Consider the following 26617-nt stretch of genomic DNA (forward strand, 5'->3'; position numbering starts at 1 on the left):
TTGGCCGGGTTAGCCGACTTCCGCCCGCGTCCAAGATGGCGATTAAGCGGCCTTCATAACCTTTACGGGGCTGGGCAGTGTTGACGCCGGAGCTGGCAGGGGGTGGAGCGGTTAGTAAACAGCAAATGCGGGAACTGCTGGGCCGGAGTCAGCCATGGACTGGAAAGAAATTCTTCGCCGGCGGATAGCGACGCCCAACACCGGTCCAAACAGTGAGTTTGGGAGGGGCCGCCCGCAGAGAGAGCCAGGCCCTAAACGCCGGGAGGTAGGGGGGAGGATGGATGGGGAGGAGCAGCACCTGGGAGCCGTGTTTTTCGCTTCGGTAAAACCTCTCCTGACAAAGGAGGCTGACTGGGATGTGGTTTAGGGATCCAGAGAGTTTTGGGTTTTTTGTTTTTGGGTTTTTTTTTTTTTGCGGTACGCGGGCCTCTCACCGTCGCGGCCTCTCCGGTTGCGGAGCACAGGCTCCGGACGCACAGGCTGAGCGGCCATGGCTCACGGGTCTAGCCGCTCCGCGGCATGTGGGATCTTCCCGGACCGGGGCACGAACCCGCGACCCCTGCATCGGCAGGCGGACTGTCAACCACTGCGCCACCAGGGAAGCCCTCAGAGAGTTTTGACCCACACTTCGCTGGGAAGGGATTTGCGGGAATGAAAAGCTACCTTAGCCACGCACTTGCATGGTCCTGACCTAGACTTGTGAGGGATAATTGAGAGTCCTGGCGCCATCAACCCTTTGATCCTATTAGAACCTATAATCCATTACCCCTACCGCCTTTTTATTGTCACACTTTCCACTTCCCTCCTTATCCATTTTAGACTTAATAATCCATTTTTCCTTATCTCTTTCCCTCTGCGTCACGTTTGTTAATCAACCTGGTTAAAACTATCTTTACTGTTTCACAACTGCATCCAGGACAGCTGAAAGTAGTTAGAGGAAAAACGAAACCTTGGTGAATTTCCTCACTTCTAATTCATGTCCACTAACCTAAAGTAGGTGTTTCAGTCATTCATTTACACTTCTTCCGCGTTACCCTAGACATTCACTCTCCTACACTCTAAGGCAGTTCCTTCTCATCTCCCAAACCTCTAATCCTCAGTATGTCCTATCTACTCCTTACCTTTAGCTGATGAACTAGTATATATATTTGAGAAAGTAGAAGCAATCAAAGAGGAATGTCACCTGTTCCCATTTACCATTTCTGTCAGCCCCCCCCCACTCCCCACCCACTATAGGCAACCGTGCACTCTGCCTTCACTGTTAAAATGGTGAACTGGCCAACAGTCCCTGTACTCCAACGCTGGATCGCGTTTCTTTCTTTTATTCACTGACTTCACTCTGGCCTTATCCTCTCCTTTATACACCATCAAATTTTCTTTCTCTACTGGTTCATTTTCATCAGCTCTGACAAACATGCTGTAATATCCCCCATCATTTAAAAAAAAATCATTTGATCTCACAACCCCCTCCAGCTTTTGCTACTTTTCTCCGCACCCCTTATAGGAAAACTTCTAGGAAAATTTACCTGTACTTGTGCTTTCTCCTCCCCTTCACTCCTAAACCCACTCCATCACATGTCTGTTATCTGGATAACCTAGGCTATAGCAGTAAACAGAAATCCTTGTCCTTGTAGAACTTACACTTTAGTGTTGGCAGAGATGATAAAATAGTAAGTAAATCGTATAGGTTTTACTTCTGTTGAAGGCTATTTCTTTCATCAATGTGCTAGACCCCATTTTTGCCTCCTCAAGGATGTACTCCTATGGTCATCCTCTGTCTCCTGCATCATGAGATTTTCTTTCATTCACTCCCATCAGCATATGAACATGGTGGTATTTCTCCCACCTTAGAGAAACTTTCTTAACTTCCACCTGTAGCTATGCCTCGTTATAGCAACACTTGTTAAAAGAGTTGTTGGTTGAATCTGTCGTTGTCTCTGATTCCTGCTTGTCATGATCGTCAGTGATCTTCACATTGTTCCAGTGCTCAGTTGTCCTTATTTTACTTGACCAGCCAGCAGCCCCTGCCAGGAACATAGTAGGTCACTCCCTCCTCCTACACATACTTTCTTCTCTTGGTTTCTGGGAGACACACTCTCTTAGTTTTCCTACTACCTCACCAGTCATCCCTTCTCAGTCTTTGCTTTTTCTTCCTCTTCCTCCCAAGAACTTAACATTTGAGGGCCCAAGGCTGAGGCCTTGGTCATTGTCTATTCTCTGTCTACACTTACCTTCTTACGATTTTAAATAATGTCTATTTGCTAATGTCTCCCAAATGTATATCTCTAGCCTGGACCTCATCCCAAATTCCAGGTTCATATATCTATCAATAATTGTCTACCTGACATGGCCACTTGGATCTAACATCTTAATCTTGTCTGAAATTGAACTCCCACTCTCCTTCCTAACTTGCTTGCTCGTAGTTTTCCCCATCTTAGTTGCCGACAATCGCATCTACTCAGGTCAAAACCTTTGGAGACATCTTTGACTGCTCTCTTTCTCCAAAACCCACATCCAGTGTGTCAGCAAATCCTGGGACTAAAAAGAAAATATATCCAGAATAAATTTACTCCTAGCCACCTCCATTGCAGCCACCCTGGCCCACGCCACCGCCATCTGTCACCTGGATTACTGCATTAGCCTCTTAATTCCTTCTGGTGGCTCTCACCCTCATCAGAATGAAAGCCAAGGTCTTTCCAAAGGCCTAGTGGCCTGCCCCCCCCATTATCTGGTGTCCCTCATCTCCTGCTATTCCCTCTGGCTCATTCTGCTGCAACTGCACTGGCTGCCTCCCTCTTCCCTGCACACACCAGGGACACTCCCATTTTCGTGCGTTGGCACTGGCTGTTCCTTCTTCCTGGAATGCAGTTCCCCCTGGATATCTGGATAGGCAGCTTCCTCACCTTCATTTTTTTTTTTTTTTTTTTTGGTCAATTTTATCTCAGTGAGAGAGTCAGTATCTCTGACACTGTTGAAAGCTGCATGTGTGTATGCAGTCATCCACTCACACATGTACTTGTGTATCCCTAGAATAGTTGAATGATGTAATTAAAGTGACTCTTGGGATTTGGGCTCAGGTGATTGGATGATAGTAGGACCACTTACTGAGATGGAAATATGGAATTAGAAGAAGAGTAGTAAGGTGAGGGATAGGGAAAGTTATTCTAGGTATGTTGGAGCATGAGGATGAAAATGTTTTGTTTTGAATGCGTGAGTTTAGTGCAATGTCTGGGTTAGTGACATAGGTTTGGGGCTTAGAGGTTAAACTATGAAAGTTGAAATGATAGAGGAAGAAGATTAAGAAAAAAGAAGAGGGACTTCCCTGGTCGCGCAGTGGTTAAGAATCTGCCTGCCAATGCGGGGGACACGGGTTCGAGCCCTGGTCCGGGAAGATCCCACATGCCGCGGAGCAACTAAGGCTATGCTCCACAGCTACAGAGCCTGTGCTCTAGAGCCCGCAGGCCACAGCTACTGAGCCCACGTGCCACAACTACTGAAGCCTGCGCGCCTAGAGCCCATGCTCTGCAACAAGAGAAGCCACCACAATGAGAAGCCTGCACACCACAACGAAGAGTAGCCCCTGCTCGCCACAACTAGAGAAAGCCCACGTGCAGCAACAAAGACCCAACACGGCCAAAAATAAATAAATTTATTTAAATAATAATAATAAAATAAAAGTGGATATATGTATATATATAACTGATTCACATTGCTATACAGCAGAAACTAACACAACATTGTAAATCAACTGTACTCCAATAAAAATTGGAATAAAGACAGACAATAAGATCAGTTAAATAAAAAAAGAAAAAAGAAGAAATAGCCATAAAATAGGAGAATCAACAGAGTGTGGTCCCATAGAAGCTACAAAAAGTTTAGAATCATGGACAGTATCAAATTTAACAGAGAAATCAAGGACAGGTGTGTCCATTAAACTAAACAATTAGGTCACATGTTGCCCCGGCAGTTTCCATAGAGTGGCAGGATTGCATAAAGAGATAGTTAGAGGTAAGAAAGTAGAGATCACCAACACAGGCCTTTCATTTGAGAAAGTGGATGAGGAAGAAGGAATTATGTGTGGCAACAGGTAGAAAGGAAGGAGTTTTGCGGAGGAGATGGGACAATGAGGGGTTAGCCTTGGGTGAGAGAAGAGCTACGTTTTCCCCTGAAACTGGCAGGAAGAAAGTAAGATGCAGATTTGATACCTTCCTGTCCTCCCACTCCACTTAGATGTTTGTGGGTATCCATGCCCAGTAGACTCAGTTGTTGGTGAACTGGGTGGGATTCTCATCTGTTGAGGGTGAACACAGGGAGCTTGAGGAATGTAGTGAAAGTCTGGAGCAGTCAGTCACCAAGAGGACATCAGGCGCAAATAAAATATGTATTGGTGGTTTGGGGAGGCTGAGTTATTAGTAACCGTGAAATAAATTTGTGGGACCAAATATTTGCAAAATTTGGCAGTTTTCTCCAGCACCATTGAGCATTAGTAAACAGATTATAAAATTGGTCCAAGGTTAAAAATTAACAAGGCAGATATGGCAGAAACGCAGGCAGGAGTTTCGGGGAACAACTACACGCATGTTGAGAAGGAAGTGAGACCAAGAAGAGGAAAAACTTTTGAGAAAACAGATCACAGAATTGAAGATCTCAATGAGGCTGAAGTGCAGTGAGGTTTTGCTAACCATAAGCTTGTTTTCTATGTCTGAGTCTCTTTCTGTTTTGTAAATAAGTTCATTTGTATCTTTTTTTTTCATATTCCGCATATAAGCGATATCATATGATATTTGTCTGACTTCACTTAGTTTGATAATCTCTAGGTCCATCTATATTGCTGCAAATGGCATTATTTCATTCTTATGATGGATTAATATTCCATTGTATATATATACCACATCTTCTTTATCAATTCATCTGTCAATGGACGTTTAGGTTGCTTCCATGTCTTGGCTATTGTTAATAGTGCTCCAGTAGTGAACATTGGGGTGCATGTATCTTTTCAAATTATAGTTTTCTCCATATATATGCCCAGGAGTGGGATTATAGGATCATATGGTAACTCTATTTTTAGTTTTTTAAGGAACCTCAATACTGTTCTCCATAGTGGCTGTATCAATTTAAATTCCCACCAAAAGTGAAAGAGGGTTCCCTTTTCTCCACACCCTCTCCAGCATTTATTATTTGTAGCCTTTTTGATGATGGCTATTCTGACTGGAGTGAGGTGATACATCATTTTAGTTTTGATTTGCATTTCTCTAATAATTAGCAATATTGAGCATCTTTTCATGTGCCTGTTGGCCATCTGGATGTCTTCTTTGGAGAAATGTCTATTTAGATCTTCTGCCCATTTTTTGATTGGAATGTTTGGTTTTGTTGGGTTTTTGGGGGGTTTTTTTTTTTTTTGGTATTGAGTTGTATGAGCTGTTTGTATATTTTGGAAATTAATCCCTTGTTGGTCTCATTGTTTGCAAATATTTTCTCCCGTTGTGTAGGTTGTCTTTTCGTTTTGTTTATGGTTTCCTTTGCTGTGCAAAAGCTTTTAAGTTTAATTAGGTCCCTTTTGTTTTTATTTCCAATATTCTAGGAGATGAATCCAAAAAGATATTGCTGCGATTTATGTCAGAGTGGTCTATGTTTTCTTTTAGTAGTTTTATAGTCTGTGGTCTTACATTTAGGTCTTTAATCCATTTTGAGTTTATTTTTGAATATGGTGTTAGAGAATGTTCTAATTTCATTCTTTTACGTGTAGCTGTCCAGGTTTCCCAGCACCACTCATGGAAGAGACTGTCTTTTCTCCATTGTATATTCTTGCTTCCTTTGTCGTAGATTTATTGACCCTAGGTGCATGGGTTTATTTCTGGGCTTTCTATCCTGTTCCATTGATCTGTATGTCTGTTTTTGTGCTAGTGCAGTGAGGTTTTGAATAACAACCAGAAGGAGAGAAAATTTTTGAGAGTATATTAAAGTTTAAGATTTCAGAACAGGAACAGGTAAGATCTGTGGTCTTTCTGAGTGAACAGAGTGCAGTAGAGGTGGAAGCCTTCAGAGTTGAGGGGGCACCTTCACCCACCTAAATGTTTATTCTTCCATAATGATTGCAGGTGAAGAAAGCTGTGCACCAGTCTCATGGTTCATGAGAGGAATGGCTAAATGAGATGGCCATCTGCCAGCAGCAAGCAGGTTGGGTAATAGCACCCTGAGGTGTGAACTTCAGATAGGTAGAGGAATAGTGACTATGACACTGAAATTCCCATGAGGTCAAGGGCTGTGCCTGCTTTCTCGCTGCTCTAGCCCCAATGTCTAGTGCAGTGCTCTGTTTGGAGTAAGTGCTCAGTGAGAACTTTTGATTGAATGAATTAGAACATGTCAGGTCTATAAGAGAGGCAATGACTTGAGAAAGAGACAAGTATAGTGATAAAAATAAGCGGAGGGAGCATCTGAGAACTGCTTGAAGATGTAGAGGAGGCTGTTTCCGTTGAAGATAGTGATTCTTGGTATTTCAAGAAAGTTAATATAGATGCTTAGTGTCTAAGTACAATTGTGAAGGCCTTTTTTGTACTGTAATTAGACCATAGTGTATAGATGTCTTGAAAAAAATATTGTTTGATTTTAAAAGTGCTTTCCCCTCCTTAACTTGTTTTGTTACCAGAAAAAAAAAGTGAACAAGAATTAAAAGATGAAGAAATGGATTTATTTACCAAGTATTACTCAGAATGGAAAGGAGGTAGAAAAAACACAAATGAATTCTATAAGACCATTCCCCGGTTTTATTATAGGGTAAGTGGTATCTAAGCAAATGTCTTGCAGAGTTTGTAAATGAAATGTAATTTTTCAAATGGGATTAAAAATCTTATATTTTATAAATAAACAAATTGATTATATTTTAAATTTTGTACATTTATTGTTTCATTCTAGTTGACCTTATTATTTTTGACCTGATTAAATCTTGGTTTTTCATATAAGTAGGTATAAAAACACAAAGTTGTTATTTGCCACTTTTTTTGAACTGTAGGCTTTTTCCTTCCTCCTAATTTTTATTATGGATGTTACTAGTAGGTATTCTTTTGGATTATGTTGCCAGGCTTTCTATAAGACTTAGATTTACTTGGCTGATCACAATTTTTAACTTTGTCTTTTACTCATAAGGTGCAAAATGTTTTGCTCAAGGCTAAACTGAAAAATAGATTGAGAGTGGAAAACAAATTTTAAGAGTTATACTTAATTATATGTTTCCTTGTGCCAAAATGGTAAAGAAGGCTTTGAGGAGGGTTATAGATAAAACAGTAAGACTTTAAGAAAGATATTTACAGCTGAAATTGAAGGCTTCTGAAAAGAATAAGTCCTATTTAGTATTATGGGAAATGTAACTACTATAGAAAAGTTAACTTTGGAATTTTAGCTGAATATCTCTTAAACCTGTTACCTCCTAAACTCAATTAATTACAACATTATTTGCAAAGAAAGTAAATATTTTGTTTTGCTTGCATCAAGGAGTGAGGTAGATTATCCAGATAATTTTAACTTATTTCTTCAAGTACAAACTCTTTTTGTACTTGTGTACATGTGAACCATTTTACTGGAAACTTTTTTGTAATACTATATGTCTCCCAGACTTTTAAGAATTATATGACTAAACCACATTTGTCATGGAAAAGAGAAAAAACAGGTAAAGTTGATATTTTCCCATAATAACATTGCCCAGAGATGTAAATAAACATTTTTACATGAATCCTTCTACATATTTCTATGTGTGTGTGTGTGTGTGTTTAACAAAAATGGGGTCACATCATACATACTGCTGTTGCTGTTTTGCATTTCACACTTTCTTAATCAGAGGCAGTTAGACAACTGAGAATTTTTTATAGTCTCGGGGAGTGGGAAGAGGACTGCCATTTATTGAGTGTCTACGTACTTCAGAGCATTTTATATTCATTATTTCATGTAATCAGGATTGTGAAAGCATTATCTTACTAACCCAGGAACAGCCCTCAGATGCTGACATTACTCCATTCCCAGGACTCAACTTTCCTGTATTTCTAGTACCAACCATCCCCTTGTGTTTTCTGAGGGAATCCCCTTTTCCCCCATTTCCATCTCTTCTCTGACCTCTTCCAGATCCCAAATGGTTTCTGGTCTGCAGATGTGGATTTGTGGGATGTTCTTTCCCTTGTTTCTTCTTCCTCTACTTCCACTCCACTGCTTTAGAGAAACCACCTGTCATCTTTGGTCGCCACTTCTCTCCTTGGCTGGTTAGCTGGTTGACTAGCCCCTGGAGCACAATCCCAGTCTCAGCCCCAGCCTCACCTCCTAATGCATATTCCTTCTCCATCCCTTTTGATGGGAGGAATGGCATCTTAGTTCTTAGAAATAAAAAGTGAAAACCATAGCCCCCAATTTGGACTGTGGGTTACTTAGCTACATTTAATGGGGCAAAGTTACAGAAAAGTAAGAAGAAATCCTCAAAGCAAATTGTTTGAAGTTGTTAGAATGAGTCATTTTAAAGCCCTGCTTAGGGAAATCACCACAGGAGGACGAACCTCTGCTTTGGAGGCCAACTAGCAGACATCGGCTTAATTATCTCTAGGAAGTAAGGTGACCCAGTCTCAAAAAGCATACTTGGCTAAAACTGTCGCTCTTCAGCCAATCCTAATTTAGTTCTTTATTAGTCTAAGGTTACAATGGGAACAGTGCTCTACAAATATAAAATGAAACTTGAGCTACATTGAGAAAATAGAAAAAGTGGTGGTCATAAAGTAAAATAAGAGCATGACATTCGGATACATTTAGTTTGGAGATGGTTATCCTACGTTGAACATCTGTCATAGTACTTTACTCCTAGCAGTCACTAGGAAATAGCATTAAAGTCTACTTAATTGGGAGAGGTACCTAACTACCCAGTGATGGAAATGAGATGGAGAAGAGAAAATACACTAAATCCCTGATGTCAGAAGACCCGGATTCAAATTTTGTTACTTTAGTTGCACAACTTTGAGCAAGTCATTAACATTAGGTGTGAAATTGAGGGGACAGAGGAGTACAGGGAACCAAACCAAACAACTCATAAGAAATTAAGACAGACTTGGACTCTGAAGATTTAAATCTTTAGTCTGGGACTGGCTAACTGCATATGTATTCTTGATAAAGTCATCCATCTCTTGATTTCCTCACCTCTAAATTGAGTATGATGAAATGCATCTCACAGGGCTAGTAGGATTAAATTAGAATGAGTGTATTGATGCCTGATATATTATGGGCACATACTAAATGTTGTGTTTAATTTTTAAGTAAACCTGTATGGATCTAAATAAAGAAACTTGGGCTAGATGGTTAGCCTTTTCCAGGCAGAACTGGCTTCACTGATCACTGAATTCTCTGTGGATCTCTTTTTATTAAATGAACTTTTTAAATAAATGATGACCTAAAATTAAGCAAGATTGAGATACAAAAAGTAATTTTGAGACAGTAGTATACATAGTTTTTTGAAGCCAAATACATTTTGCATAACCCAATAGTCTAGAATTTAAGTGTAGAAATTAACTCTACAGTGTATTTTTAGCTGCCAGCTGAAGATGAGGTCTTACTACAGAAATTAAGAGAAGAATCCAGAGCCGTCTTTCTGCAAAGGAAAAGCAGGGAACTGTTAGATAATGAAGAATTACAGGTAAGAATGGAATAAAAGGTTGCTTTGGAGGTTCACCATTTCTTATTTGTACTACATGTGTCATGTGGGATCTTGGGGTGCCTAAATGGAGCCAGTAGTGCAGTGACTGAAAGCACAGGCTCTGTAGCGATGGTTCCCACCAGAATCAGCTGCAAAGCTTGTGTGTCCCAAGGATAGTTTTGTATTGTTTTTTAAAGTCCATAGGTGATTTTTTTTTTTTTGCGGTACGCGGGCCTCTCACTGTCGTGGCCTCTCCCGTTGCGGAGCACAGGCTCCGGACGCGCAGGCTCAGCAGCCATGGCTCACAGGCCCAGCCGCTCCGCGGCATGTGGGATCTTCCTGGACCGGGGCACAAACCCGTGTCCCCTGCATCGGCAGGCGGACTCTCAACCACTGCGCCACCAGGGAAGCCCTCCATAGGTGATTTTAATGTGTGGCCAAAGTTGAGAGCCACTACTGTAGGGAGTAATATTAAGAAGACTATCATCTCCTATTATCCTTTTGATTACTAATAACATGATAAAAAATAGCTAGCATTGGACTTCCCTGGTGATCCAGTAGTTAAGACTCCACGCTTCCAATGTAGAGGGTGTGGGTTCGATCCCTGGGCAGGGAGGTTCCGCATGCCATGTGACATGGCAAAAATAAATAAATAAATAGCTAGCATTTATTGAGTGTTTACTAAGTTCTAAAATTTTCATATACTGTTCCTCTTTAATCTGTGTAACTATATGATGTAGACACTGTTATCCTTACTTTACAGATGAGAATTGAAACAGAAACTTTAAGTCTACTGTCCAAGATCACAGAGCAGGGCTGGGATTTAAACCCTTGCATTTTGACCCTACAGTAGTCTATCACTTTAATGGAAATAACACATTTAACTACGTTTTTAAATTTTGTGCAGTTGATTATAACATCTTAATTTCTGCAATTCTCCTAAGAACTTATGGTTTTTGCTGGACAAGCACCAGACACCACCCATGATTGGAGAGGAAGCAATGATTAATTATGAAAATTTTTTAAAGGTTGGTGAAAAAGCTGGACCAAAGTGCAAGTAAGAATAATATGATTAACAAAGGAGTATGTTATGTTAAGCATTTTAAATGCCTCAAGTAAATGTTAATGAAAATTTAAGTCAATAATATGATAATTTAAGTCAGCTTTTCATTAAACTAATAAAGTTTAATAAAATTATTTACAGTCAAGAAAATTACATTGGTATAAAGTTATTAAAAGAAATAATATAGCTTATTTACAGCATTATAGGTCCTCATTCTTAAGACAATAGAATTAAAGATGTATGGCTTAACATTTTCAGTTTTGAACTATAGTTCTCACTTTGATTTTTTTCCCACCACTTTGATTTTTAATTGTTTGAATTTATGCTGTTGTCTGCAAAATCATACAGAAGTCATTTTTATATTACATTGGCAGATGATTTAATCTTTATTTCCTTTCCTTAGGCAATTTTTCACAGCAAAAGTCTTTGCTAAACTCCTTCATACAGATTCTTATGGAAGAATTTCCATCATGCAGTTCTTTAATTATGTCATGAGAAAAGGTGATTTCATTTTCATTGTACTTGAACTCCTTCTATCTGGGAATCAAGTAGGTTTCCAGTCAGTGCTTTTATAGTATCCCTTCCATGTCAAACAACTCTTGGTAAATTTGAATAACAGAATTCTTGTCTTTTGACCAAGATTTGTTTTCCTATTATTATGATTCTCTCCTGGAACTTACTAGAGCTGAAAGTTTCTACCATACATTTGGGTTCATTATTATAAAAAACAAACAAAACAAAAGCCTCATGTATCTTGAAGATACTAGCTAACTAGATATATCAAAAGCTGAGGGGGCTTCCCTGGTGGTGCAGTGGTTGAGAATCTGCCTGCCAATGCAGGGGACACGGGTTCGAGCCCTGGTCTGGGAAGATCCCACATGCCGCGGAGCAGCTGGGCCCATGAGCCACAATTACTGAGCCTGCGTGTCTGGAGCCTGTGCTCCGCAACAAGAGAGGCCACGATAGTGAGAGGCCCGCGCACCGCAATGAAGAGTGGCCCCTGCTTGCCGCAACTAGAGAAAGCCCTTGCGCAGAAATGAAGACCCAACACAGCCATAAATAAATAAATAAATCAAAACTGTCAACAAGTAAAAATAAATAAACACTAAAAAAAAAAAAAGCTGAACCAGGAGTTTTAATGGATGGTTATTTGAAATACTTTAATTCACTGGTAATTTTATTTCGCCAATATATTACAGGTTGAGTTGCCTGAGAGGATAGTTTCAAACTCACAACTGTAGCATCATCTCAAGGAGTATTTATTAAACAAGTTGGAATTGTTATGATTCCTATAAGTTCCATAATGACCTGTCAAGTCCTGTGTGTACCAGCTTTAATATTTGGTTGTGGTAATTAACCTCAGTAGAATAAAAGCTGCTTCATTAAAGGCATAATATCAGAACTCCTGTTTTGGTGGAACACCAGTATTCTCAAGGGCATCAGCTTTACTGTCACTTTAGGCATGGTAGAATTGTTGATATCTGCAGTTAATTCTATGGTATATTTATTTTGTTTCAAACAATTTTTGGATTAATGAGATAAGTAATACATGTGAGAAAAATATGTTTATAGAGTCATTAAATTAGCTTGTCTCTCTAATCTATCTCCTTTTATGCATATATATATATATATATATATACACACTGAAGGATAAATCTTAATAATTATATTTCATTTTCTTTTTTATTGTCAGTTTGGCTTCATCAAACAAGAATAGGCCTCAGTTTATATGATGTTGCTGGACAAGGGTATCTCCGGGAATCTGTAAGTATTAACCTACTTTAATAAATGCTAGACACCAAAATGCTAAACAGTAGTTATCACTGGGTGTTGAGATTACAGATAATTCTTATTTTGTTTTTGTTTCTCTGCTTTGTTTGTTTTTACAAATAACGTGTTACTAAAGAACTTTTTAAGTGTATATTGGTCACAAAAATTCCTTTCTAAATTCTTTTTCTCCAACCTTTAAAGAAAAAAAAGCCTTTTAAAGGAGAAGAAAAGAATGTAATGTTTTAACTGGATTAAAAATCATTGAAGAAACAGTGAAAAACTTTTGGTTATTCATGAGTGTTATCAGTGTATGACTGTTTTAAAATGTAAGGGCCAGTAGTTTTTCCTTTTTTAGGAAATATAAGAAAAATAATGTGACTATAGTCCCACCTGCAGGTTTGGGTTGTAAGGTCAGTTACCAAGAGGCTATTTATTTCCCATTAGGCACTAATTTGGTTATCAACAGGTTATCAACAGAGAATTATAGCCTCATGATCCAAATCACTATTCTTGTAAGTGTGGGTATCTCAATTATATGGGGACTTCCCTGGTGGTCCAGTGGTTAAGACTCCGAGCTTCCAAGGCAGGGGGCCCAGGTTCGATCCCTGGTCGGGGAACTAAGATCCCACATGCTGCGCAGCGTGGCAAGCAAGCAAATAAATAAATAAGTAAATCAATCAATCTATATCTTCTTTTCAGCTCAGGCTTTTTTTCCCAAATATATACAAAGGGATAAGGGAGTTATGCATAAATATGAACCAAGTTAATTAATCACTTAAATAAATATTCAGATATAAAATTTAAAGAAATGTAAATTCCCTGTTATAGTTTATGTTTCCTGTTATAATTTGTTGCACTCTGTTTTATCCAGATTTCTATAGATAGAATCTGTTAGCTCATACTGGATATTTACACTTAAAAACCTTTCTAGGGCCACAGTATAATTCTTGTCCTTTAAGGTTCAGATCAGCTTGACAGTAAAAGGTTCTTGCAAGATGTATTGAACAGTAGTTGATACTTACTCAGGTCAGATATTGGAGTACTTCTATAGCTCTGAGAATTCTTGTCAGCCATTAGTTGGTTTACAAAACAAACTTTTCTTGCCTCTTCCCATGAATGGAAACAAAAATTGAAAGAAGAATGGGAGGAAGAGAGAGAAAAGCAACAGTATATCTCTGTAGTTGTGTTTAAAAGGGAGTAATGTTCCCTTCTCTCAATGAAAGAAAACATTTCTCTCAAAGAAAAGAAGTAACTCTCCTAACCTTGGCACTTTGCCTTTTGAAACCAGATTTTGTGTCTCCCTTATTTAAAAGACAGTAATTTCCAGAGCCAACATCTGTAATTTGAGTAGTATAGGCAAACTCTCATTCACTTACTAAATCTTATTAAATAAGCAATTACCAAACACTTATTTGTGCCAGGTACATTGCTAAGCCTTACTCTTATGGTGCTTTTTTCCTAGCAGAGTGGGGAGGCAGACACTAAATTATCAGCAACATGATTTCAAAGAGTGACAAGTTCTAAGGAGAAAATAGGGTACTAGGAAAGTGTATGACTGGGGTTGGGGAACTATTTTAGATAAGATGGAAGAGGTGCCTCTTTGAGATAGTGATTGAGTTTTAGCCATGAAGGATGAGAAAGAAGCCAGCCTTATGAAAATGTAATACAGAAGGAACAGCAAGTTCAGTGTCCGCAAGGCACAGTTAAACCTGACCTGTTCTAGGAGCAGAAGGAAGCCAGTGTGGCTGGAGCATATGAGCGAGGGTTAGAGTGACAGGAGGTGAAGTTGGAGAAGTAGGCAGGGCCACATATTGGGTTGTTAGACCATGATAAAGAGTTTGGATTTTATATTGAGACTAATGGGAAGACATCAGAATTTTTTTTTTTTTTTTTTTGCGGTACGCGGGCCTCTCACTATTGTGGCCTCTCCCGTTGTGGAGCACAGGCTCCGGATGCGCAGGCTCAGTGGCCATGGCTCACAGGCCCAGCCGCTCCACGGCATGTGGGATCTTCCCGGACCGGGGCACGAACCTGTGTCCCCTGCATCGGCAGGCGGACTCTCAACCACTACGCCACCAGGGAAGCCCAGCCATCAGAATTTTTAAGCTGAATCTGTCAGGATATGGTTTACATTTTATTTTATTTATTTATTTTTTGGCCATGTGGCTGTGGGATCTCAGTTCCCCGGCCAGGGATTGAACCCTGGCCACGGCAGTGAAGTTCCGGGCTCCTAACCACTAGACCACCAGTGAACTCCCTGGTTTACATTTTTAAAAATTACTGGATGTGTGGAGAACGAATTGTAAAGAGCCTAGAGTCAAAGAAGAAATAATTAGGAAATTACTCTGGTTGTCCAGGTGAGAGATGATAGTGGCCCAGACCAGGGTGATGTCTGTAGAAGCCAGTAATAGATTAATTTAGTATATATTTTGGACACACACACCCCAACAATGACAAAAAGTTGCTGCTGGATTAGATTTTGGGGGTAAGGGGTGGGGGCCTTGGTGAAGAAAAGGTAGGAACCAAGTTTAACTTTTTTACTTTGAATAAATGGTGGAATAGGGGAATATGGGTGAGGACCAGGGTTGGGGATAATAAGAGTCCAATTTTGGACACACCATGTTTGAGATGCCATCTGTTCTACAACTAAATTATAAAGTGTCTCAAATGAACTAGAAGCATTATACTTTACAATGGATAAAGCAAAAGTAATGAAATTATTAAAATAAATATAAGAAACCATGAGAGGCTTTTAAATATGTAATCTTGGAATAGGGAAAGCCTCTCTAAGTATGACAAAGCTCAGAAGTCTAAAAAACAGTAAGTTCAGCTAAATTTTTAAAAATCTGAGAGCAAAGACCATCATAAACAAAGTTAAAAGAAAACAACAAGCCAAGAAAAATATCTGAAACTCAGTCACAAATGAATTTATTTCATCATTCATATAGTTTTAATACTGAATAATTTTTAGGACTGAAATTATATTCCAGTATCTCATGAAGAAACAAGATCAGACATTTAACGCTTTCAAGTTTTATTTTGTTTTGTTCTTTCAGGATTTAGAAAACTACATATTGGAACTTATCCCTACTTTGCCACAATTAGATGGGCTGGAAAAATCTTTTTACTCCTTTTATGTTTGTACAGCAGTTAGGAAGTTCTTCTTCTTTTTAGACCCTCTAAGAACAGGTAAAAGAAAATCTTATCTAACTTAGATATTATAAGATTATCATTACTTCTAAATCTCAATAACTAGAGAAAAGTCTTTAAAATGTTATTTATTTTCCTAACATGTTATTGCCGTTAATATATAAATCTTTTGACATGTAGATCTTTTGATTTACTTGTGCCAACCATAATCAGCTGTGTGACAGTGGGTATATCACCTAACCTTTTTACAATGTTTTCATCTCTAAAATGAAGTATATTCTCTCCAGATCTAAGAAGCCAGGTATTCTGATATAATTTGCTATCCCTGATAGGTAATATACTGTAGCGTTATTCTTTTTGATCAAAAATATGAATTGGGAGGTAGGAGGACCATTTAGCCATGATGTGTTTTTCTCATTTTCAAGTTAACTATCCTATATGAGGATCAGATTTGTAAATTTTGCCTCATTCACAGTACATTTATCAACTATTCTAACCTGCTAGGCTTAAATACATGTGTCTGGGACAGAGGCCCAAATCAAAGCCCCTTCTGTCCTTGAAAATGCAGCTGTGAGTCCATCACAGAATGGGGTAGCTGTCAGTTTTTTTAAACGCCTCCATTATAGGCACACACACATCTTTTTCCTTGGAAATTTACGCAATAATAATAGCCAACAGTTTTGACTGTTTATTATGTACTAAGTACTGTGCTAAGCATTTTACATAGATTCTTTCATTTTCTTCTCATAACTCCATTAGGAAGGTATTATTACCCACATTTTATGTGTGAAGCAACTAAGACTTAGATGGATTGCATGTCTAGGAGTGGCATTTAAATCCCATCTCTCTTAACCACGCCTCTATACTGCTTTCTATTCCAGAACCTGCAAAGGAAAACTGGAAGCAGTCTCCTTATTTGACTACTGACAGTATCATATCCATAACCACAAAAAAATTAACACAACTTTTTTTGGAATCTGGTCTCAATGTAATTTTGGAATTTCTCAATTGGATGTATATAGTTGGGGGTATATAGGTAGACATACCTATATGAGATTTTATTAACTATTCCCTGCAGATTTCCCTTTTCACAGAAATACATAGTAAGGACTTTGGAGCATGAGAGCTAGGAAGTTTAAAATATCAATTGTGCGGTTGCTCTTCTAAAATAATACTTTTATAAAATTGAGTTGCTCTTGTTTTTAAAATTAAGTTACTGTGTTTATGTTCTTTAAAGGGAAGATAAAAATTCAAGATATTTTAGCATGCAGCTTCCTAGATGATTTATTGGAGGTAAATATGTTTTTAAACTACTTAATTATATCACTTCACAGTTGCTATCTTCTAATTATGTCTCTATGCTCATATAGTTAAGGGATGAGGAACTGTCCAAGGAGAGTCAAGAAACAAATTGGTTTTCTGCTCCTTCTGCCCTACGGGTGTATGGTATGTTCCTATAGTAATGCTATAATTTGAATTATCCGTTCCTCAGTTAATGTTTCATTAACTGGAGTTCAAAGGACAGTTTTATACATAGCCTAATTTACCTTAAGATCAAAGTATTCTAATTTCCTTAAGAGCTTATATTCTAGATTATTAAATTTTACTTGTTTAAATACCAGCGTTTTATATTTTTGTCACTCTTATTTAAGTTAGTACATTTCTAACACTTTAACATAAAGAATGTAGTTTGACTTTTTTATTGTTGACTCAGGAACATTATTATGAACATCACCTGTGATCTTGCATTGTGATAAAATGCTACTCTCAGGGTCCACAGAGGGGTGTGTTTTAGGGCCTAGTTTGCTTTTTTTCTTGAATTTCATTAGTCTGTTACATTGTCCTTTTGGGTGGTCTTGTGACTCATTTTGGCAACCTTGACCTCTGCTTTCAAGTGCCAGCATTTCAGTGATTTATGTTGGTTGACCCCTACCTCCATCTAATTTAGAATCCTAGGAAAGTTATAGAAGGTTGCAAACTGAAAACAAGTAATGATGTAAGTGAAATAGCATAAAGGCATGACCTTTATGATGAGTTTTCTTTGACTGGTTCTGGCTTAACAGTTGTTCTGATAGAGATTGCAGGGATAGCAGATGTCTACCATGACTGTAACATAATTAGTTTAAAAATCAAAATATTAACCAATAAAAATAACTTTTTGTTAGTGTTTATTCTTTTGTCTTTTAGTTAGAACTTTATTTTGGTCGTAAGTGTCTTTTGATCATCTTTCTCCCCAAGGCCAATATTTGAATCTTGATAAGGATCACAATGGCATGCTCAGTAAAGAAGAACTCTCCCGCTATGGAACAGCAACCATGACCAATGTCTTCTTAGACCGTGTTTTCCAGGAGTGTCTCACTTACGATGGAGAAATGGTAGTAGTTTAAATCTCTAAGTTTTAAAAATTTAGGCTCCCACAACTTCCAAAAGCCTTTTTTTTAAATTGAAATATAGTTGACTTACAATGTTATATTAGTTTCATGTATACAACATAGTGATTCACTGTCTTTATAGATTACATACCAAAGTTATTGTAAAATATTGACTATATTCCCTGTGCAGAGATTTCATTATTTTTTATGGCTGAGTAGTATGCCATTGTATATGTATACCATATCATCTTTATCCATTCATCTGTCGATGGACACTCAGGTTGCTTCCATATCTTGGCTAATGTAAATAATGCTGCTGTGAACGTTGGGGTGCATGTATATTTTCAAATTAGTGTTTCCATTTTCTTCAGATAAATACCCAGGAATGGAATTGCTGGATCATATAGTAGTTACATTTTTAATTTTTTGAGGAACCTCCATAATGTTTTCCGTAGTGGCTGCACCAGTTTGCATTCCCACCAGCAGTGCATGAGGGTTCCCTTTTCTGCATATTCTTGCCAACACTTGTTAGTTATCTTTTTAATGGTAGCCATTCTGACAGGTGTGAGGTAATATCTCATTGTGGTTTTGATTTGCATTTCCCTGGTGATTAGTGATGTTGAGCATCTTTTCATCTGCCTGTTGGCCATCTGATGTCTTCTTCAGAAGAATGGCTCCTGGGCTTCCCTGGTGGCTCAGTGGTTAAGAATCCGCCTGCCAATGCAGGGGACACGGGTTCAGGCCCTGGCCCGGGAAGATCCCACATGCTGTGGAGCAACTAAGCCTGTGCACCACAACTACTGAGCCTGTGCTCTAGCGCCCTCAAGCCACAACTACTGAGCCCACGTGCCACAACTACTGAAGCCCGTATGCCTAGAGCCCGTGCTCTGCAACAAGAGAAGCCACTGCAATGAGAAGCCCACACACTGCAACGAAGAGTAGCCCCCGCTCACTGCAACTAGAGAAAAGCAACAAAGCAGCAACAAAGACCCAAAGCAGCTAGAAACAATAAATAAATAAAATAAAATAATAAAATAAATTTATTAAAAAAACAAAAAGAAGAATGACTCTTCAGGTCCTCTGTCCATTTTCTTAATCACAAAAGCCCTTTTTCTTGATATGATACAGCATTATTTTCATATCAGTGTATAACAGTATCTTAAGAAGTATGAACTGATCAAATTATTTGAGATAATAATTGAGATCAAATTATTTAGAACCTTTGATCTTAAGGTAAATTTGCTTAAAAACATTACTTCCTTTATGGACTCAGGGCAAACAGAAAATTTTAATATTTTTGTTCATTTCATTGTCGGTGCACCTATTGTAGAGAAGTGTGGACTAGTAAAAAAAAAAAATCTGAAAAACAGGTAAACCCTATTGACTATTTTCATATAGATGGTTCATTCATTAAATTACCAGGTCAGAGATAGTACCACATATGCCATGATTTAATTTAAATCTAAGAATCAGGTAGTATTACTCTAAGTGGCTACCTTAGCAGCTAAAGATTTGCTAACATGCACCTGTCCTTTTATCACAACAATGCAAAATACTTGAGAAGAAAATTCTAAATAGCATTTTTAAGTCACCATTCTTGCTATTAAAAATATGTGTTAAGGATCTGATAACTTTTCCAAACCAATGATGCTTAAGAAATGGTCATACTGTCAGAAGAGAATCAGGGTTTTAGGTTTTATCATTTAGCTTTAATAACAGTTTTCTAAATAACACCATCGTTAGCCAACTGCAGAGGGAAAGGTGCAAAAACTCTGCTTCGTGACTCCCACAGCTGCCTACAGTTAACAGTGAGGAGCTTGGAGTATGCTAATAACCTGGTGAATAAAGAAAATCAGAAGCTACAGTTAGGCATGGAGTTTAGACCATGATGAGGCTGCATCTCTAGCTTTTTATACTACGATTTATGCAGAAAAGAATTCTTAATCTTAGCCTAAGAAAATCCTTTCCAAGATTATAAACTTTTCCAAGTGAGAATCTCCAAGTACTTTACTTTTATTAAACATGCAGAAAAAGTAATCTGTGACTATCCCTTTTTCGTAGAGAAAGCTTTCTGTTCTGTTCGTGTCTTTTCAGCCTTCATTTGTACTCTCTTGCCCCCTTTTTGGATGAGAACAGTGTCAGATCACTGTAGAATATCTGGCACTCTTTTTTTAAATAAATTTATTTGTTTATTTTTGGCTGTGTTGGGTCTTTGTTGCTGCGTGCGGGCTTTCTCTGGTTGCGGAGAGCAGGGGCTACTCTTCGTTGCGGTGCACGGGCTGCTCATTGTGATAGCTTCTCTTGTTGCGGAGCACGGGCTCTAGGCGCGTGGGCTTCAGCAGTTGTGGCTTGCGGGCTAGTTGCTCCGCAGCATGTGGGATCTTCCCGGACCAGGGCTCGAACCCGTGTACCCTGCATTGGCAGGCGGATTCTTAACCACTGCGCCACCAGGGAAGCCACTCTGGCACTCTTAAGATGACTTTTTGGAAATCATCTGAATTAAAGTTTAAAACTAGTTCAGAATGACCACACCGAAATGAAAATACAAATTTAGTGGCAACATGCAAAGGTTAGTCACTGTCTGTCCATTTCAAAAGCCTAATGAATGAAAATTATGGCTTAACACAGCAAATCTCTCATAAGAAAATGAGCTGTGCCCCCTCAAACTGTCCTGTACAGATAAACTGCTATGTAGAATTCCTAGAAACCAACATTAAGTATATATTAAGTATGGATTTCTCGTTTCATATTTTTACAAAAATTGCCATCTTTGATTACAAACGTCTTCAAACCATCAGTCACTTGAAAAGTTAATTACAAATAAGGCCTCTAATGAATGTCATTTTCTTTTCTATAGGACTATAAGACCTACCTGGATTTTGTTCTTGCATTAGAAAACCGAAAAGAACCTGCAGCTCTGCAATATATTTTCAAATTGCTTGACATTGAGAACAAAGGATATCTGAATGTCTTTTCCCTTAATTATTTCTTTAGGGTAAGTCTCATTTGTGTAAATGTGTCTTTGTTATACAATTTGGTTTAAATTACCTACCCAATGACAATTTTATCTAACTTGGGATGTTTAAATTTAACAAAAGCGTTTTACCTAACAGATTTCAGAAGGAAATCAAGTCAGGTTTTAGTTTTGTTTTTTTCTATTTTTAAAAACATAAATGGGCTAAATCAATACTGATTTGATTAGTCGTAGAATACTAAAAAGTGTGTAAATATACGTCAGGGGCTATTAGCCAGTGGAGATACAAACATACCTGAGAAATTGTATGCTCTTGGTGATTAAAAACTAGTATGTAAAATCCTACAGAAACTTTAATTATACAGTACAGAAAAGGTAGCTCCTTTCCACAGGAGTTTTGCACATCTGGTACCTGTAGATTCTTTTAATTGCTATGCTGTAAAAAATATAAATTTTAAAATTGGCTAGAATTGTGGGCTGCATTTCAGTGTGAAACAGATTTGCTGAAATACTTATTCTGTGCCGTAGGTGGTCTCAGAGAATAACATGATGAGCTCTGAAGTGGAATTTGATTGTATTTTACCTGATAAGCATTCAGCTGCAGCAGGTGTAAATGTAGGAATGTCTTCCCTTTTAAGATAAATCCTAACACACCATTGTAAAGCAATTATACTCCAATAAAGATGTTAAAAAAAGAAAAAAAAAGATAAATCATTCCTCAGTTTGAACGGTGACTTTTCTACTTGATGGAAAGGTTTTGTACAGTAGTGTTCCATTCCATTGCCACATTTCTATAGCTAGTTTCCAGAAGACCATCCCATCTGATTTTTATATGGTTAAGATTGATAGTAAGAAGAAATTTTTTTTTAAACAATAAAAATGACATTTTCACATCTTTGTCATAAGAAGTTTTCCCCCAGAGGCTTTTTCTTTTCCACTTAAAAAATTTTTGATACTTTTAAAATAACTTTGATTTCTGAGTTTCAGAGTATATATTTCATAATTTCATGTTAAATTCCCTGAAAAGCTTTCTATTATGATTTTGTAGGTAGTAATGACTGCAGATTATTATAAAGATAAATTACAATCCCAGTATTAGGATGCATTTTTTAAAAATTGAATGCTACGTGGGCTTATATCAGTGGCTCATCTGAGAATATCACCCATCATAGGGATGTCCCCCACTTTAGGCAGACCTATTAAATGAAAATTCAGTTTTAGGAAAACAAAGTAAATATATCTTTTGGAAGCTAAATACTCAATCCCTTTTCATAAAGATTTTTTATAGTATCCTCTACTCTTTGAATATTAAATTTTATTTATTAAATACATTGAAAATATTTCATACCTTTATTTTATCAAAGTTTATTTAGGCTTGGTTGTATGGGCTAAGGTAAAAAGTTACTGGTGCTGAGCCCTACAGTCCTGGACTGTTCTTAGAGCCTTTGTACATCAGTATCCCAGTGATAAAAGCTGGGCCCAGATGGTGCACTCTAGATCATTCCATCCAGGTCTCCTGCTCTAGTAGCTTCGAGTGTACTCAGATTCTCATCTGCTGCAAAGAGATGCCCTGTGCACATTCTGATATCAGTGGCACTACAGAGTAGGCACTTGGAACATATTATTTTCCAAGAATTTTAAGCTTCACATTTTCCAGTGAATGACTCCCACCTAAAACATTTGTTAGTTCAACTGCATCACAGGAGATTCTCAGGCAGTATTTTTTTGTTAAAGTTCATAAAAGAGAAGAGTTTGAGGGAGGTTTACCTCCATTTTTTCTGTCAAGTAGAAGAGAAAGTGTAGGGTGGGAGGGGAGGTGGTGGATTTGGTGCCTTAAAGAATGGTGAAGGTATGAATAGCGTTCCTGGAAAATTGGAGAAGCAGGTCATAACAGAATTGCTAGGCCTGTTAAAGGCCCATCTGGGGTTGGAGACCATTCCTATGCAATAGTAATCTGTACTCTTGTATACTTTTTTTATGAAGTTCTCCATAGCTAAGGTGTAGGTCTAGAAAGGTTGATGGTTACACTAATCCAGTGTTTAGGTTTTCCTCAGCAGATGTGAAGCAAGGTCAAGGAATTTGAGAATATTGGCAAGAGCGGTTAAAATGATGAGGCCTATGGTCTGAAAGGATAGGAAATGGAACTGGAAAGGGACCATGGGACAGGACGGGGAATGTTGCGTATTTTGTTTTTTATTTAAAAATTTATTTCTACTAAATACAGGCCATACAAGAACTAATGAAAATCCATGGACAGGATCCTGTTTCATTTCAAGACGTCAAGGTTACTGTTTTTCTTTAATTTACATAACACCACATAATCATTTGCATTAAATGAAGTTTTTACCTGAAAGCAACTTATGAAATACTGAACCAAATCAAGTATTTGCTGTTATTTGTTCTGAATTAATATTTAAATCCTTAGAAACTGAGAACATACTTGGACTAATGATTTGTGCAGTATAAGATTTTAGCATTGTCAGTCTCATGTTCTCATTGGAAGCATTCATTCATTTTGATTGAAAACTCAGAGAATCAGTACAGCCTGTATCCTTTGGTAGGCTACTCCACTGTAAACTGAATTTGGGGGAGCTGTTTAGGTTCAGGCACGTTTTTAGTCTGCTACTTCAAAGAGCTCGCTTGCTTTGGTATTTAAGGAAACATCAATCTTACAGTATGAAAACTACCACTATTTGAAATACATGCTGCTACTTAGCATTTTAGTAATCAGACTTTTACCAGCTATGAACCACTTTGAGTATCCAGTATTGGTTCAGGTGAAGTAATGTAATAAAATAACCCATCCAGTTTTAACCAAGTATAATGAGATAAAGGGCTATTTTGGTTTAATATAAGTGAGAAAAATTTGAAACTATGCAACTGGCAACTTAAGAACTAGTAATTTTAAACTGCCACCAACCTGGAAAGGGAAGTTTCACATACACACAAGATTAAAAGTTCATGCATTTCGTTTACCTGAATTGTTCTAACCTTTAAAAATGCAATTTGCCTCTTTAAATGCTATTAAATACTTTGAGTGATTTTACTACAAACAGATTAGAAAACATGTACTAATTCCCCGTAAGTAATCTTATAGTACACGTCATAATATAGAAGAGGTTCTTCCATATATTCCAGTCATTTTTAGCACAGTTTAGTGTCACTGTGGATGACTAGTTCTTTAATACCGAGCTCCCCCCACCCATTCCAGGTCCAGAGTAAAAGGTTGACATCATTATTGGAAATGAAGCTTTGTCACTGTCTTGGCTCTAAAGCATTTAAGTTTTTACTTTGAGCCAAGTTTGCACTTAAATCAAGGCCTTGCTTTATCACCAGTTAGAAGACAACAGAAAAATATAAGTAGTTAGTTAACATATATTCAAAGAACACTGCATTAGTTTTGCTGCTAATTAGCTATGCAGCTTAAACTCTGAGTTTCAGTTCCTCTGTAAGACACATACAGGCATACCTTGTTTCATTGCATTTCTTATAAATTGAAGGTTTGTGGCAACCCTAGTCAAGCAAATCTATCGGTGCCATCTTCCCAACAGCATTTGCTCACTTGGTGTCTCTGTGTCACATTTTGGTAATTCTCACAATATTCTATTATTATTATTATTATTATTACATTTGTTATATGGTGATCTGTGACCTTTGGTGTTACTACTGCAAAAAGATTACAACTCGTTGAAGGCTCAGATGGTGGTTAGCATTTTTAGCAATAAAGTATTTTTTAATTAAGGTATGTATATTTTATTAGACATAATGCTATTGCACACTTAACAGACTACAGTATAGTATAAATATAACTTTTATATGCACTGGGAAACCAAAAATTTCACATGACTAGCTTTATTGCAATATTCACTTTATGGCGGTGGTCTGGAACTGAACTCACAGTATCTCCAAGGGTATGCCTGTACCTAAGGAATCTTCCAATAAAATTTTGTGCGTATAGAGAAGAGGTGGATTGCCTGTTAAATGAAAAAGAAAAAATTGGAACAAAAAATTTTACATAAGCTCAAGTGCCAGCCCTGAATTTTAGATCACCCTATGATAGAAATTAAGTGAATCAGATATCAGATTTCATTGTATTTTTTTCCTCTCTTGCAGGATGAAATCTTTGACATGGTAAAACCAAAGGATCCTTTGAAAATCTCTCTTCAGGATTTAATCAACAGTAATCAAGGAGACACAGTCACCACCATTCTAATTGATCTGAATGGCTTCTGGACTTACGAGAATAGAGAAGCCCTTGTTGCAAATGATAATGAAAACTCTGCAGACCTTGATGATACATGATCTCTCAAAGACTAGACTGTATTCATCAAAATAAGCTTGAATGCTACATGTAAAACCTTTGAAGGAGAATCCTTAGAAATGGTCTAAATAAAACACTTCATATGTCTATAGAACACAGCAAATGTTCTGGTTATTGGAATTTTGGTTGTAGTGGTCTGGAAGAAATGGGACCAAATTAGGAGTCAGTAAATTCTGGTTTCACTTAGCTCAAATATGGCAAGTGTGATCTGGTGAAGGTAGGAGTCCACTTTGAATCTGTATAATCTTTAGAAATAAAGGAAGTTTTAATGGAATAGTTCTGACATTAGTCACTAAGAATTTGAATACTTGATAGTTTAAATTATATCATTTAACCTTGAATATTCTAAAGTATTATGTATATCAAAGATTACAGACTTCCCCATTCATCAGAGTAGGGCCATTTCATTTCTGGCAAGTATTTGGACATGATGTTTATTTTAATAGAATGTTTCAATAAAAAGTATTCAAGTTAGTATTTTACTTTAATTAAAATCATTGTTATAAAAAACATTTGTCTACCTTTATTAACCAGCACCAGGGTTACATTTTACAAAACTTAACTCCATTTTGTTAAGGATTTTTGTTAGAGAATTTGTTAACTAAGTGTAAAGATTCTCAGTTATACTGTTTAATTTTTAAGAGATGAAAGAAGAGAGTAGAATATCATGAACTATGATTCAGAAGGAAGAGTAACTATTAAAAGGGTTGAAAAGGAAGAAAAAGTGAAAGAGGCTTAAAAATAAGACAAAACCATTTAATGCATTTATGGGAAATTTTATAGTTTGCATAAATAAAAAGTATAAAAATTTAAGGCACAGTGAATAACTGTATAAACATTACAAACTGGCCACTGTTGGACAAGTAGAAAAAGTAAAATTCAAGAAATGTAAAACCTTCATTAATCATTATCTTCCTTCTACTACAATCAGAAAAGTTTCTGAGTCAACTCTTAGATCTAGTGCCTCTAGGGAGAGAAGATTCAGATCGCCTTTAGATATGCTTGCCTTTACAGGATAACCAAATAAATATTTGAGCTTGAATATCTTCTCAAATGAAGATAAAAATTATAGGGAACACATCAGATTAGCATTGTTTAGAGCTACTAGTAAACTATAATTTATGATATTACATAATCTGACAATCCTTTAAGCACTAAATTATATAGTTTATACCCATGACCAAAAAGATCACCGTCACATGCCATGAACCACCATACCATGAATCCATGTAACTGAGGATTCCTAATGAAGAATTATCTTTCCTAAATTCTTCAAATTTCAGTTGAAGAACTTAGTGGGCAGATGTTC

At 37.4% G+C, this 26617-nt stretch overlaps 2 protein-coding genes across 4 annotated transcripts in view; one reads left to right on the forward strand and one right to left on the reverse strand.

Moving 5' to 3' along the window:
• The first annotated feature begins 32 nt into the window (after nt 1-32).
• PPP2R3C (protein phosphatase 2 regulatory subunit B''gamma) lies at nt 33-25402 on the forward strand. 3 transcript variants are annotated; one of them, XM_019924035.3, is made up of 14 exons: nt 33-212; nt 6647-6774; nt 9554-9658; nt 10603-10715; nt 11125-11222; nt 12415-12485; nt 15548-15680; nt 16879-16934; nt 17012-17087; nt 17880-18016; nt 20871-21008; nt 21516-21602; nt 23212-23271; nt 25101-25402. In XM_019924035.3, exons 1-14 carry the CDS (start codon nt 155-157, stop codon nt 25287-25289), a joined length of 1449 nt encoding a protein of 482 aa, XP_019779594.2. In that variant the 5' UTR covers nt 33-154; the 3' UTR covers nt 25290-25402. The 3 variants fall into 3 exon arrangements, with proteins under 3 accessions (XP_019779594.2, XP_073656656.1, XP_004325190.2); XM_073800555.1 differs by having other exon boundaries at nt 21516-21594; nt 25101-25175; XM_004325142.4 differs by lacking the exon at nt 21516-21602.
• The window catches only part of LOC101323535 (signal recognition particle subunit SRP54), an 86721-nt gene continuing 84791 nt past the window's right edge, over nt 24688-26617 (reverse strand). Inside the window, exon 6 of the mRNA XM_019924038.3 lies at nt 24688-24961. The gene's annotated coding sequence lies outside the window, so the exon portion shown is untranslated. The remainder of the gene's footprint in view (nt 24962-26617) is intronic.

This window comes from Tursiops truncatus, chromosome 2, assembly GCF_011762595.2.
Source record: "Tursiops truncatus isolate mTurTru1 chromosome 2, mTurTru1.mat.Y, whole genome shotgun sequence".
NCBI lineage: Eukaryota > Metazoa > Chordata > Mammalia > Artiodactyla > Delphinidae > Tursiops > Tursiops truncatus.